At 46.3% G+C, this 16,194-nt stretch overlaps 1 protein-coding gene across 1 annotated transcript in view; it reads left to right on the plus strand.

Annotated features, from left to right (window-relative positions):
* Positions 1–15,601, plus strand: part of dntt (deoxynucleotidyltransferase, terminal) — a 69,523-nt gene extending 53,922 nt beyond the window's left edge. Inside the window, exon 11 of the mRNA XM_062519596.1 lies at positions 15,485–15,601. Coding sequence (XP_062375580.1) covers positions 15,485–15,571 — 87 coding nt within the window. The 3' untranslated portion in view covers positions 15,572–15,601. The remainder of the gene's footprint in view (positions 1–15,484) is intronic.
* Positions 15,602–16,194: the final 593 nt, after the last annotated feature.

Genomic DNA, 16,194 nt, shown 5'->3' on the forward strand with positions numbered 1-16,194 from the left:
TCGGCTCTTAAGACGGCAGCTCAAAGTGGATTATAAATCTGATTCTCTCCCTTTCTTAATACTTGGGACGTTTTTTTTTAACATTTTTATTTTTTGTACTCCCCCCCCCCCCCCCCTTCCAACACACACACACACACACACACACACACACACACACACACACACACACACACACACACACTCTCTCTCTCTTTCTCATACACATACACACCCTCATGATAATTTTGGAGAGGATTTGGCCCTGAGCTGGCACGGATTGACGCAAGTGCTCCTTAGGAATCGGACCACGCCAGGGCTACTGGTGTGGTGATAAGGCAGCCCAGTGTGTGGTCGCCTTTGGAGGGATCAGTTCATTGATCTCACAAAACCCCACGATGAGTGTTTATCTCTGGGAAGCTCTCTGTGCAGAAGAGCCCCCCACCCCCCAACAACCACCACCCAACACCCCCAATCCTCTGTAGTATCATAACGGACCAGCCAACAGGCCTCTCTCTTTCTGCTTGGTCAAACACATGGAACAGCACAGAGGCTCACTCGAGCTGAACCGAGCCTCCTTTGAAGAGCGCAGGGAGCACAATGACATGGACAGTGTTCTTATTTCTCCCGTCGTTCCCGTCTTAATGGTGCGGAGCTATTAGATAAAATGGTGGTGTAATTTTGCAAAACTTCCTGGCCCCACTTATTTTCTGAAACACTTCTCTTCACACACATACACCCACCAAGCGCGCACACACACACACACACACACACACACACACACACACACACCTTCCGTATACAGGGCTGGCAGGCACCCCTCCATTCTTCCTGACAGGTCCTTTATCTGTAATGGCCCACTTAGGCCGGCCGAGTCGACGCTGCTTGCCTGATTAATGCTCGCCGGCCGCATCCCGAGGAATCCTATCTGCCTGCAGCTGCACCAATCACAGGGCCCTCGCTGTCCTCACCGTCTCTCTCCTGCGCGAGAGCCTGCACCCTGCCAAGGCTTGATGCACTGGATGAGAAAGAGTGTCTGTGTGTGTGTGTGTGTGTGTGTGTGTGTGTGTGTGTGTGTGTGTGTGTGTGTGTGTGTGTTTATGTGTATGTGTTTGTCTGTATGTGTTTGTGAGTATGTCTGTGTGTGTGTGTGTGTGTGTGTGTTTGTCTATGCTTATGTGAGTGTATCTGTGTGTGTGTGTGTGTGTGTGTGTGTGCGCATGTGTTTGTCTGTGCATATGTTAGTGTGTCTCTGTGTGTGTGTGTCTAAGCATGTGGGTGTGCATTTGTGTGGGTGTGTACGTACGTGTGTGTGTGTGTGTGTGTCTGTTTGCCTGCCAATAAACCACTCAGCCAGTCGGACAGCTGACGTATAGCAACAGGGCCGTCTCATCTGGGCTCCGTGCGAGTGATTAAGCCTCGCGCCGCCTGCTCTTCCCCCCCCCCCCCGCGCCCCAGCGTGCCGCTCCGCGCTACACCACACTCCGCAGCGCCGCGCAGCGCAGCGCTCGTCACCTCCCGTCGGCCCCCGCGTTTAGTCCACCTAATGCCCCGCTCTGCTTCGCCGGTCCCGCACCTCATCGCTTTTCCGCACCGGTAGTATTTCACGGCGTTTGGAGCCTCTCTCTCTCTCTCGCACAGGAGGGCTCCCTCAGGAGGGCCTCATTAATCAACCGTTTAAATCCCCATAGAGCCAGCGCAGCGGCAGCGGCGGCCTAGGAGCTAAGTATGCTTTTCTTAAGATTCTCCAGGCATGTGTGTTTATGATGAACGTACGCATGCACGCACACAAACATACGCAAACTTGCCGTCTGCATGAGCGATGGTGTTTTTTTTTTCTTCTTTCCCCTCCTCCTCCAGTAGGAGAATTACCCTTGGGAGCTGGCAAGAAGTGATGAATCGAGTCTGAATAAATACTTGTATTTCTATTTTTTGCTACATGAAAGTTGTGTCTCGGCGTATTATGTACAGGTTCCACATGCTGTCAAAATAGGCAGAAATATAAGCAGATGTTGCATCACAGATCCACCATAGGCCTGGGCTATAGCTCAAAACTGTCAGTAACTTTCTTAACCCTCCAGCTGCTTGCACAACGTCATCTTCACACTGCAAGTGATGATTATTTGAGGTTTTTTTTTTGTATGATTATTTGAGTTTGTTGAAAACATTAATATTGTGACTTCATTAGCATCAGCTTCAGTCACAGACTGTTCAAATAAGTGTAATGTCTCCCCTATCCAAACAAATACACACACACACACACACACACACACACACACACACACACACACACACACACGTGGGCATCAAGCTTTTATGACACATACAGAACAAGATTGTCTCGCTATCTTTCTGCACATTTGACCCAGTGTCTCATGAAATCCACAACATGCCTTATATTAGAGATTTGATTTCCTCTCGCCCTCTAAAATAAGTATTTCATGTTTCATGATAAACTCATCATTGGTCTGAGAAATTGTAAGCCTCATTGGCTGCATAACATACAAAGCACCTAGGCTGCACTCCTGGAAGTTACAAATTACCTGCTGCTCACTGCCAACTGAAAGAGCTTTTCAGTTAGTTCCCTTAGGCTTGACTGCTGGCTTTGATACAGTGGACCATACAATCTTGCTTGAGCGATTGGAGCATTTTGTTGGGTTAAGGTAAAGCATCCTGTTGTTCATGTAGTTGCACAACCTCTGCCCAGTTAGAGCGCTCCAGGCCTATACTGACCGATCACGCTCCTTACGCAACGCAGTTGTTCATCTGCTATGGGGCTCAGGCAGTTGGACACGTGCTATTGAAACAAAGGCTCTCTCGCTGATTGGTTAAAGCCTAACGTAACGTCACTCTAACGTTAGCATTCAAAGCCTTAGGTGTACTTCCCCCTGAATGCTTCCCCTGAAAAAGCAAAGCCCCTTTATTCTAGTAGCATGGCTGCCTCTTGGGTAATCGGCGACAAATCCGTCGGCGTCGCATTTTGGGCGTCTTGAGTGACTTGAGCGTCAAGCAGAAAGTTGAAATTGGCTCAACTTTATGGTAATGAGCTATGACGCGGTTCAGCGGCAAACGACCAGCAACGAACATGATCGAACATAGAATGCTGCCACGTCAGAGCGGCCAAAGCGTCCAAAGCTTTCCACAGGCGTCCTTGGCAGGGCGTCCAGAGCTTCTTGGAAGCTCAAGTCAGCAGCGGTGTGTACGTACAGTAAGCAGGAGTTGGACTTCAGACAACACTTTCTTCTGTTTCACTTTCTTCTGTTTTTACAATGTGGACGTTGTGAGCACGTCCAAAGCCTGCTCTATGCTTTTGGCACATGTATGAGTAACCCTCTAGTGCCAGCTAACAGCCACCATTCATGGACGCTACAACCCTGGGGTCAGATGTGTGTGTGCTTGTCAGTGCAATGCTTGTGCAACGTTGTTGAGCAGCAGAAGGAGACTGAGTGTGTTTGTGTGTGTGTGTGTGCCACAGCTGACACTGATCCTGGCGTCTTCTCATACACTCTCCTGGTCCTGTGTCCATGAGTACCACTCCAGGGGCTTGCAAAACTGCTGCGTTCCGACGCCGCATCGCCGCTTGTCAGATCTCTGCCTGGTCTGCACTGTCGGCTCCATCTCGCTACCTGCCGTGTGCGTGCAGTGCAGTGCAGTGCAGTTGCACCCCGCTGATGCGTTCTCAATGAGTCATGTGGCAATGAGAACTGTGGTATACGTGTTCTCACTGGTTAACGACTACTGAAAGAGAACGCAAGGTTACGAATATTACGTCGGTTGTCTGAAGGAGAACACAATACCTTAACCCTTTCTAGCCTCATGGATGCCCTGAACCTGGGTGTTCAGTCGCTTCAGAATGTCTAAATAAGAACTGGTTTATTGTAGCGCACCCTTATTTAGTGTAAGGCTGGTAAATATGCCCTAAGACAGTGGTTCTCAAACTTTTCACAATGAGTACCACCTCAGAGAACAATTAAATATCCAAGTACCACCATTATGAGCAGCATAAATACGGTAGCGTAGGCCTACTTAAATACATACATACATACTATTTTTTTTCCTCTAGATGTAATGATTTTTCATTATATATATCATTTGAAGTGATTATTTTGTCTTCATGAAAAAAAACATATTGGAGACTGAGTACCAGAACAGAGAGTCCACGTACCACCAGTGGTACCCGTACCACAGTTTGAGAACCACTGCCCTAAGATGTTTGGTTGGAGATTAGTTCAGATTGATGACGTCAGGCAGAGATGACTCCCCATTGGTCAACATCTCAACGTTCTCCTTTTTATAGTTGACTTGATATGACTTCGCACTGATCCATGTTGTATTGCCTAAAATGACATTTAAAAAAAAGATGCCGAAATGCCCTCTCCAACACTGTGACCAGTCACGAATTGACCTCTGGCCTGGACGTTTCATACTAAGCAGTTATGCAGAGGAAACAATCATCTCACTGCCAATCCTTTTACACGGGCCTTAGTGTTCAAGGGCACCGTCTCTCCCAGGAGCGTATTATGGCTCGGTGATGTTCATTTTGAGCTACAGTCGTTTCGGTGCCTCTGTCTTTCTCAAGCGGAGGTCAGGGAAACAATTAAGGGTGGTGTAGCACAGGGGCGAGTGGGAGAGGGAGCGCAGGGGCGGAGGGCTGTAAAATTTATGAGGCAGGAGTGATGGCTGACAGATGAGGTGTTAAAGTGGTAGGTGATGGCCCAGTGGCAAGGGTGCAAGCGGAAGAGTGCTCAGGTTAATTGTGTGAAATGAGAGATGGACAGAGAACGAGGCGGAGGGAGAGAGCGAGAGAGAGAGAGAGAGAGAGAAAGAGAGAGGGTGTGACTGGGCAAATGAACGAATGAGAAACTGAACGAATGAGCGTGCTGGAATTCAATGAGAGTCCAAATGAGAGGGAGGTGATTGAGTTATTGATTGTGTGCCACTGCAACTTTCCACGCTTGGTTTCTGCAGTGACGGACAAACTTTGGATGAGAAACTAAATCTTTGCTTTGTCAGATAGCCTGTTTCTGTAGTTTTTCTGTAAATTGGTGCATTTATTTCCCCCTCTATATCTATGCCAGACACATTGAAGCCATGTTGTATCCATTTCTGCTTATCTGCCAGTTATCTATTTTTTAGGGCGAGATTACTCCCTCATAAAACAGTTTTGATCCGCGGAGAAACGATAAAGTGATAGTGTGAGATTGAGATAGAAGCTTCAGAGAAGAGAGATCCCGCTGCCATAGATATAAAAGGGAGTTAAAAACGTGACATTTACGCTAATTGTTTTCTCTCCCACCACACACACAAAAAATATTATTATATTTGAGCCTTCATAGTCCTCTTCATCCTCCTTCTCCCTTCCCTCCCTCCCTCTCTCCCCTTCTTTTCTTCCTCTTCCTCTCCCCCTCTCCCTCTGACACCCTTCTGTACCCATCCCCTCCCTTCTATCCTCCCACACACCCATTATCACTCTTTCCACAGGGAAAGCAGAGAACTGAAGGGAGCGTGCAAGTATTTTTAGAATCTATCATTGCCAGCGCTTCTTCCTCTGTTTGTGTCGCTGAAAGAGAAGAGAAGAGGATTCTGCCCGGCTATTGTCCCTCTCCATCCAACACCTGCAATCTGCAAGCCCATTATTATAAAGTACAAAAAAAGAGAGAGAGAGCGGAGCAGAAAGGGCAGAGGGAAAAAAGAGAGGAGGGTAGATTAAAGATAGAAGACAAGGGAACGAAAGAAAGAGGAAGGGAGAGAGGGCAGGGAGAGAAGGCTAGGAGGAGAGAGACGAAGGTGTTTTATTATTGATGAGAGGATGCCAGTGGTTGCCCTCACTGGTTCCGTCTGCTTGTCAGACAGCATTAATTGACACACTGATTGTGGTGACAGCGGCGGGCCCGGCTGAGATCAGCTTGCAGTTTGGCTCTGCGTCGGTTCTGGCTCGGCTTGCCTTTGTCCTCTGCGGTGAGATCACGGCAATCGCTTCCGACATCGGCAAAAGCTGCATCTACTGTAGGTGCAAGGGTTCTTTAACGCCTCCCAAGGGGAACTCTCTTTCTAGTACACACAGAAACCTTTTAATCATCCATCACGTCTGCATGATAGGAAAGTAAGTGAGATTTTGTGACAGATGAGCCACATATAGTTCAGCTTTGTAAATGTATTGGGTAAACAAAAGTTTATATCAGAGGTTTCATTTAGTTATTTTTAGTCACACTCACTTATCAGAAGTTGCTTACAATGCAGTGAATGCATGCATTTAATCAATACCTTTACCCAGGGAATAGATCCCATTACCACTTAAAAGTGCATTTAGGAACTTAAACCTTGGGTTTAAATGAATTGTAGGAAATGGGAAATGACCAACAAATAGGAAATAACCAACAGAATTAATTATTAAACTAAGCTACAAATATTAAACGTAAAGAGTTTTACATAACTATTAAATGCTATGCATAAATCATTACATTATTAGCATGTTTTGCTTGGAAATATATTCATGTTTGCCTTCGGATAGGCATGTTTGCTTGGTCATTATTCTATCTCATGATTCCTCGATGGAATCATGTTCACATGTTGCAGGGGCTAGATGTGTGGTAATGAGAACCCAGAGAAAAAGCCTGAGCATGTTTAGTTAGTTATACAGACCACAGCACAGCAATTTAGCCCCTTATCTGTCCCTCTTGGATGGAGCAGAGGCTTCCTACCAGGGGGACAGAGCAGCTTTGCTGAAATGAGCTTTAATACGCACACACAAATGCAGCCCGCCGTCCTAATTGGACGCTTAGTCATTGCATCGTTATGCCCAGTTGTCGTCACCTGTCGTCCTGTTTCGCTGTCTTCGGGTCCCAAATGGTGTCATCATTTCTCAGCTTCACTAATGATATCAGAACACACACACACACACACACACACAAATATTTACGGTACCCTCCACATTCATTTGCCCTGTGAGAGGAGTTAAAAGAGGTGTAATAAACGTGACATATGGTTTTTGTTAAGAATATATATTTCTTTATGAGAAAACGTTTGTTCTCAGAGCAAATCGCCCTCCCTCTAAGGTTGAATTTTTCCTCATTGTTCCTTATTTCTCATGTTGAAACTCAGATAAAATAGCAAAATCTTGGGTAGCAATTGATGTGGTGGGTACTGTACAGTTCATATAGCTCAATTCAAGCAGCATTCATACAGTACAATAGTGCAGCTACTGCTATTGACTCGGTATATTCCTTCCACTTTCCATCAGATCCCAGTGTCACCAATTATACAAATGGCTTGCAGTCCATCTCTTGGGCCTGCTTGGTCGATACTAGTAGGCTGGATAACTAGCTTGTGCCTGATTGCAGATCTGAGGAGAGTCCGATTTGTGTTTGCTCTAAGATAGCCGGCAGAATATGTAATCAGTGATGGCTTTCAAATATAAAGACTGATCGCTACGGTATTCTGGAAATAGACGTTATGTTGAGAGGCCCTTATTTATGAATTTCCTCCACTTCACACAGTTTATGATTTTGTTCCAGTATTGCCTCAGATACACCAAAACTAGCATAATGCACAACGCAGCCCAAAGCACAGTTGCTACTCTCTCTACTAAAGAGCAGATATTTTCCCTCTCACATTGCATTTTTCGCTGAGTTCCAAATGTGTTGATTCATCCCCAGACGTGGCCGAATAAAGCTCATATTCTGCACGGCGCGAAAAATGCGCTGACAGCTGATGAGGCAGCATCGGAGCCAAGCGTCTGGAGCGGAGCGGGAAGTGATTCGGTCATGCAAAACCAACTCCCTCCTCTGAACAAACCAATTAATTATTTACGGCTCCACTAGAGCAGAGAAAGTTAATTTATTGTTATCATTAGAGGACAATTCTGCAATTCTGTCTGGTCTCATCCATGGCAGCCAAAGAGAAGGCGGCGCTTTTTTTCTTCTTCTAAATTCCCTCACCAGAGATAAGAGGGGAGCCTCTGAAAGAACACGCGCAGCGATAAACACAGGCAAGAGAAACAGCTCAGCACCCAGTTAACTATTGAATTCCAACTTTTATTGAAGTCGCACAGTGGTGATATTGACTTGGCAGGAACATCACGTCTGATTTTCTTCTTTCAGAACTTCCTTGCTGAATAAGGTGTGTGTAGGGGGCGGATGGTGGTGGTGGTGTGGGTGGTGGTGGTGGTGGTGGTGGTGGTGTGGGTGGGGGGTGTCAAAACATAAAACGTCATTAAAAAGATGTGGGATAGGCAGTGATAAATTGCTCAGTCAAATGTGCAAGCTTTCCAAGAGAAGAGCTCTCTGAACATTCTTTTTCTTTTTTTTCTTGCACATTACGTTTTGGCGGCCGATGTGCCTACTCTTAGCATTTTACAAAGTCAACGCTAATTATCTTTTTTTTCCCCTGTAATACTCGGGGGCAGGTGTCCAAGCACATGAAAGAGGACGCCAAACAATCAGGCTTCGTAATGAGCCTGACTTATGAAATCATTGTCAGCTGGTAATTAGAGGGGGCCAGTTATTGTACTGTAGGAGGCAGCTATATACCTTTGAGTGATTAGAGAGGTGGAATCCTTGATGTGGAAAAGCCGTTCGGCTAGATCTTATTACTGAGAGGACAGAGTGCTTTATGGGCCTTGCAGTAATTGCTGGATTGATTGGAGGGGTAACTTCTTGCTTCTGTGTCTGTCTGCCTCTGTGTGTGTGTGTGTGTGTGTGTGTGTGTGTGTGTGTGTGTGTGTGTGTGTTTGTGTGTGTGAGAGTGAGAGAGAGAAAAAGAGAGAGGATGCACCCAAATTGTACAATTGTGCCCATGTACCTGTTTTCACAGGGGAGTTAGCACTGTGTCTGTTTGAGTGTGTGTGTGTGTGTGAGTGTGTGTGTGTGTGTGTGTGTGCCTTGCTTTATAGGGCCATAGGATGGCTGAAGCTTTAATCGACTCGTACTTTTCTGCCTCCGTCAGCCCTTTTCCCCCCTCAGCGGCTATAAAGACAGATTAACTTAGGACCGATCAAACGGCTTTTTCATTCATCACCTCCCCGCTAATAACAACCTGTTTCCCACCCGGCAGTAAACGCACGGCAGAGCCCTTAAAAACAAAGCGCGGAGAGTGCAGTCGACCAAGCGGGAGGCAGACTGTATCTGTATTTACCCCACGACCGTGCTTGACCCCCGGGCCGTCCGATTGAATGAGCGCAGGGGCGGTTCTTCTCCCTTTCATCTGTCTCCCCCAAGAATGCATGATTCATCCCAACCACAAGAGCCACGCACAGCCGGTTATACCTGCTAGCATTTTAGATAAACTCAAACACGAGGGGTTGCTTTGCAGGCAGCATGTAAAAACAATTTTGAAGCACCCGCGTCGTCGGGAAATTGTAATGCTTTTTGTCGTTTTCTCCAGGTATATCAAAAGCTTGTGGTAACTGTAGAGAGAAAGAAAACCTCTTTTCAACAGCCCTTTCAAAGTATGAACATTGTGCTGTTATTCTGCCTTTCTGCTCTTTGTGAAACGTACAAAGGCGGAATTGGGGGGAGGGGGCATTGCTCTGTTTGTATTGGAAACGCCATCATGGCATAGGGGTTTGATGCAGCCTAGCAGCTAACTAAAATGAAGTAACACTCCACTATGTTGTGAAAACAAACAAATCCAACATGGTAAGCACGAAAAACATGTCACATATCATCACATTCCTAAGATGTTTTGCACAAATCATCATCAATCAATGTTTTCCGTTAACTGTTTTTTGTGTCTTCTGAAAACATGAAAACATGACTTATGTCATTAATTTAGGAAGGTGACGACATGATACACAAACTTTTGCAATGTTTTCCCAGAGCACCAGTTCCATCTGGCGTTGCATTGCAAGTTGTCTCGATCATGGTGTTGTACATCCATCTCTGCTACCAGAATATAAGCCATGCTGTTACAACATTAGCAGAGAGAGAGAGAGAGAGAGAGAGAGAGAGAGAGAAAGACAGAAAGAAAGAGAAGAAAAAAAAACGAGATCATCTGCGTATGATGTTATCCTCTGCAAAGTTAAGTCTGGTCAAGAGAGTGTTTCCACTGCCAGCGGTGGACTGGGAGGGGAGCTGTGATGTGTCCTTTTGTGGAGACCCTTTCTCTCATCGTGTCATGTCTTAGCCCAGCCTGAGTGTCAAAGGCTTTGAACAAATCTGGACATCCCTCAGCACTCCTCAGCTGGATGTGTGGGCGTGGAGGCAGCAGCACCAGCACCAGTCCTCATCACTTGTCCAGATTCATGTCAGCTGAAAAGTCTTGAACTTGGAACAATGTCCAGTCATGTCGTCCAGTCATGTCCAGTCTTTAGACAAAGGCAAGAGTTGAAGGTTCTACACTGTATTATGATCAAACCAGCTCCCATTCTGGCCATTAAATTAATGTCAATTATTATAATTTGTATTATTATTTCCTTTCCATTAGAAATTATATGACTGTGAAATGGGGAAATAGTTCCTAACTGATTTGGTAGTTACAGTATAGTGCAGTTTTGAGTTTGGAATGTGTTGGCCTTGATCAGTGCTTTGGCCTCAATTGCATGCTTGAGAAGAGCATACGGTGATTACAAAAACACATCCTGCTGGACCACAAGCTGTTATAGGGGAGTGTTCTATTATGCAAGTGCCATAACTTCTGCCAATATGGTACAATGTGCCACATATGATTTAGTTCAAGGACAATAGACAATGCAGTCTGTGTTTGTTTTTTTACCCCCTCAATATTCTTTCCAATCGGTGAGTGTTTTCTTTACTCCGAGAGAGAGAGAGAGAGAGGGAGAGAGGGAGAGAGAGTGGAGAAAAAGATTGATACAAAGTGAAGTAACTGACAAAGTGAAGTAGCTGTCTGACTGGCCTATCCATCAGAGATCAGAGTGTGGCTTTGGTGCTGATGGGAGACATGGGAAGTAGAACTGAGACAGATGTTGTGACGCTCTGAAGTTGTGACGCTCTGACTAGTGCGGCAAATCACACTACACTTACCAACATCACACCAATGACGAGAGCTATAAAAGGGAAAGACGGAAGCAACTCTCACACACGCACGCACACACACACACACACACACACACACACACACACACACACACACACACACACACACTCACACTCAAACACTCCACTCACATGAAGACAGATCACTGCACACACTCCTCTGTTGTTTGTGTCTTTCAGGCATTTGTAGGATTCTGGAACCTACAGACTGTCAGACCTCATTAACCCCATTTCTGAAGCTACCTTTTACAATGACAATAACTAGTTGATTTATTGCTTTTCTTAACCGAGGAGATCCTTCTGGTATACTGGACTTCTGTTCCCATACAAGTCTACCTCTAGGAGACGTAATTGTAGGAAACATGTTCTGTAGGGCCAGCAGGTGACAAAAAGCACACAGGGCTGATAATATCAACCCTTTCATACTTCCCACAGACATGAGCTCCTAGCACTACGTCAAGCAGGGCTGGGAATTCAGTTTACACACGGCCTACAAACTGAGCTTTCCTCCTGCTGGCAGAAAGGCAGGCCTGCAACACACAAAGGGAGCTTTGCACACCAAAATGGGGGATTTTGAATGCGCAGCTGATTGCACGTTTCACACAGTACCAGAGTTCAGGCAATTAGCGGAGGTCAGTTGAGCTGGGAGATGTTGCTGCTTGCCAGGCGTAATCCACGGTGGAAAAAAAAATCAGAGGTGTTGTTGGGGGAACAATGGCAACACTCATAGTTTCCTGTTCCAGCCTCAACCAATTTCCTTTTGTGTTGTGTTATTCTGTGTATCTCGGCCTTCTGCTGAGTTCCATTGAGTGATGTATCTAATGTTATGCCGTCGCTTCTTCAGTCAGCACTGCTTATGCATGTGTGAAATGTGTTAGATGATATGTATGAAATGTATGTCATACGAAATCTGTATGTTTGTATGATGTTCGTATTATGTGTTGTCCTGAGTTTTATCATAATAGCTTCTGAATACCATCTGATTTGATCCAGTGCTTAGGCTATTACAGATTAATGTCCTTATAGTTTCATCAGGAGTAAAAAGCGGAACGCTTTATGTCATGCATAAAATGAACCACGGAAGCTGCCTGAGGAATCTGTCTTAAGAAACTTCTCTTGACTTATTCAGTGCTCCCCCCCACCCTTCGAGGTCCTTCATAAATTTGTCAAAAAAAAAAAAAAAAAATGTGAGCATCGTCTTGCCCCTAAGACATCGCCTGGCTCTGACAGCTTCTCTGATACCGTGCTAGTCCTTTGGCTCGCTGACACCATGTAATCTTTTGAAATGGTGAAATTGGGGAAGGCAATAACCCTGCCACCTCGCTCTCTCTCTCTCTGAATGCCAGCGTCTCAGATGTGGGCACGCACTCAGAGGGCCTCGCTGACGAACGTTACACACCCACCCCTGGCATGATTACAGCTGTTGGGCTGCGGAAAAAAAAAGGGAAAGCGGTGGAGGGGAGAACAGACAAAAGAAGGCAAACGAGAGCGAGAGCAAAGCGCACAAGAAAGATGCGACATAGAACATGACATGAGAGAGAGAGAGAGAGAGAGAGAGAGAGAGAGAGAGAGAGAGAGAGAGAGAGAGAGAGAGAGAGAGAGAGGGGAATAGAGAGAGAGAGAGAGAGAGGAGAGTGAGAGAGAGGAAGACAGAGATGGAGTGACAGAGAGAGATGAGAGGGTGGCACAAAAGGAAAGTTCGGCAGGCACATTCCTCTCCGAGCACTTGGCCCTGCTAATAGCAGTCGAGAATTCACCAGCTCTTTTGCTTGCCTCCATAGAAAGCAGAATATCAGACTGAGAGCGCACTGAAAAGGTAGCACCGCCGCATGGTCACCTCTGGGGACTTGTTTCTTCATGGCACTCTGTTCAACCCACCCCCAAGTGCACTGGAGCCAGAGGTTACTGCATGTATGCCATGTTAGAGAACACACTGGTTCTTAGCAAGCTCTAATTGGGTGATCTGAGAATCTGAATCTAAGTGGAAGTGTGTGAAGGCTCCATGTGACCTTATCTATGATGTGTGCACAGGTCTGTGTGCTGTTTCTGGGTTGCAGTGAACACTGATCTGTGAGGAAGGCAGGAATGTAATTAATCTCCTCCTAATTAACATGATCTATGATAGGAAATGTTGGGATACTTAGACATGGCTATTTCAGAAACCCAAGGCTTAGCTCTGAAACACACTAAAATCCCAGTGGCTCATATGACACAATGGTTCTCCCTTTCCTCTCTCACAGAGTTAATGTCAGCGCCAATGCTATTTTCAAATTTTATTTGAACGTCACCTCGCGAAAAAAGCATCCCACTTGATATCTTTTGTTCTTCTCATTTCCGTGAGCGAGGCTGGAATTCCCTGGAATGACTCGACAACTCGCTCTTATCACTTTTGTCAGCCTCGCCGTTAACGGCTGACAGGCGACTGGAGCTCTTAATCAAAGTCACGCTGTTCTCTCCTCGGTGGAGGGGCCCCCCGAGCCACGGCTGTATTCCGCTCCTCGGCAGGAGCAGTGTGGGAAGACCGAGGTGATGGCGGGCTGCTGGGCGGACTAATGGTGCCGCTCGGGGAGAAGCCTCGTCTTTGATTCGCAGTCAAGACATCCTCAGTGTCAAATTGTTTTAATTATGAGGTGTTGTTTTTTTCCACAATAAAGAGATTGTGGAAATGGAAAGATGAAAATTGAATGTTGGAAAAAAATGGAGTTGAGTGTTGTTGTCTCGCTTTCATCCCTGTTGATGTCTTTGTGTGTCCTGTTGGCTTTCAAACATTATTTCTGGAGAGGAGGTATGGATGGTAACTTGTTAACTAACTTATTCCAGAGTCTCATCCTTTCAATCCACCTGAAATTGTTTCTACAGTATTTGCACACGTGAAGCATATGTATTAATCATATGGAGTGTATACTGCATATTTCTTTATGTATAGATCAGCCTTGTTGCTCTGATGACTCCCATTGGCAGGGGGGGGGCAAAGTCAGTTTGACATGGCGCCCATGTGGTGACAGGTCAAGGATGCCATCCATAATGGCTGACTCTTGCCTCCAGAGAAAGCCTCCTGGTTGCAGTGCAAGGTCACGCCGTGTTTTGTTTTCATTTGTAAGCGTCATCTGCGGGCACAGAGGGCACTGATGGATGCTCAACTGTGTGTGTGTGTGTGTGTGTGTGTGTGTGTGTGTGTGTGTGTGTGTGTGTGTGTGTGTGTGTGTGTGTGTGTGTGTGTGTGTGTGTGTGTGTGTGTGTGTGTGTGTGTGTGTGTGTGTGTCTGTGTGTATGTCTGTGTGTGTGTGAGAGTACTGTATGTGTGTCTCTCCCTGTGTGTGTGTGTGTGTGTGTGTGTGTGTGTGTGTGTCTGTGTGTATGTCTGTGTGTGTGTGAGAGTACTGTATGTGTGTCTCTCCCTGTGTGTTTGTGTGTGTGTGTGTGTGTGTGTGTGTGTGTGTGTGTGTGTGTGTGTGTGTGTGTGTGTGTGTGTGTGTGTGTGTGTGTGTGTGTGTGTGTGTGTGTGTGTGTGTGTGTGTGTGTGTGTGTCTGTGTGTATGTCTGTGTGTGTGTGAGAGTACTGTATGTGTGTCTCTCCCTGTGTGTTTGTGTGTGTGTGTGTGTGTGTGTGTGTGTGTGTGTGTGTGTCTGTGTGTATGTCTGTGTGTGTGTGAGAGTACTGTATGTGTGTCTCTCCCTGTGTGTTTGTGTGTGTGTGTGTGTGTTTGTCTGTGTGTGAGAGAGAGAGTGTGTGTGTGTGTGTGTGTGTGTGTGTGTACGTGTGTGTGCGTGTGTGTGTGTGTGTGTGTGTGTGTGTGTGTGTGTGTGTGTGCGTGCGGCGGGTCACACAAGCTCTTTGCCGCTGCTCACCATGTGTGCTGAGATGTGCACAGACAGCTATTAAGTCCATCATGCAAGAAGAGAGATGTGGCTCCATCATGCATGAAAGCCCTGACCATGACAGGCAGAGGTTGGCATGCTCATGATTAGTGATTAGCCAGTGGGAGAGAGAGAGAGAGAGACAGATAGGCTACTTCCCACCCATCAGTCCCACTTTATACTTCATCTGCTTGGTTGTTATATATCTACATCTCAATTAGATGAAAAGGGATTGAGTGCTTATAAAAAAAGACGATTTTTATTACATTCCTAATTACATTTAAGTATTAGGAATCATGATGTAATAAGTGTGAAGTATTTTCTGACTTAGAAGGTTCTAATAAGATGAAATGATATACAATAGTGGAGCTGTTCCTCTTGTTCTCGTACTACATGTCATTGTCCTGTAGTGTTTAGGGTATTTTGAGAAACTCAACTTGGTTTTGATCCGCTGCATTTGGTTTGTGTGACGATGTTTTGATGTATACGATCCTAAAAATATAATGTGACTAAGAGTGACACTTTAGCAGCACCCTGGCTAAGAGCCAGTGTTGCATTAGCTGTAACCCAGCCCTCTCTCTCTCTCTCTCTCTCCTTCCTCTCCTCTCCTCTCCTTTTCTTCTCCCTCTTGATTGAAACGTTTTATATTCTTTCTCCAGGATGCATTTTTGCCGGCCAAAACCGAGGAGGATATCTTTGGCCATCTGGGGCTGGAGTACATCGAACCTTGGCAGCGCAACGCGTAGAGCGATCCCGGAGCCATGCACCGCCATAGATGCCCACTGGCACTGCTTTCTTTTGTGTGCGCTTGCGAACGTGCCCGCGATCGCTGCGACCGCTCCCTCACCTCTGTGGTAGCATTCGGCTTTGGCTTCTCAGGTCTGGCAGACGCGCTCTCATCAGGCCTTATTGTTTTTCCTGCAAACGTGTAAGCAGCTGTTTATCTCCTCCGCGCCCCGTTAGAGCTGTTGTTAGGTGCAACTGCGCGTACACAGAGACACAGAGAGGAGAGGGAAAGGGAGGGGGTGGGGTGGGGAGGGGGAGAGGGGGGGGGGGTGAGAGGGAGGAAGGAAAGAAAGGGGAAAGACACACAATGAGAGAGAGCAGAGAGAAAAATAACTACATGATTGTGAGATTAGACAAAATAAGTGTGTGTGTGTGTGTGAGAGAGAGACAGAGAGAAGAGAGAGAAAGTGTGTGAATGTATGTGTGTGCGTGCGTGTGCGTGCATATATCCATAACCCAGAGCGAGGGGGAGACCAACGAAGAGCGAGCGCGGCAGCAGTAGATTGTGACCCTGAGCTCCTCGCTGCGTGTGGAGCGGCCTGTGGGCTGAGCGCCGTCAGAGGCAGAGGCTCCGTCAGGAGTC

The sequence above is a fragment of the Sardina pilchardus genome, chromosome 18 (assembly GCF_963854185.1).
Source record: "Sardina pilchardus chromosome 18, fSarPil1.1, whole genome shotgun sequence".
NCBI lineage: Eukaryota > Metazoa > Chordata > Actinopteri > Clupeiformes > Clupeidae > Sardina > Sardina pilchardus.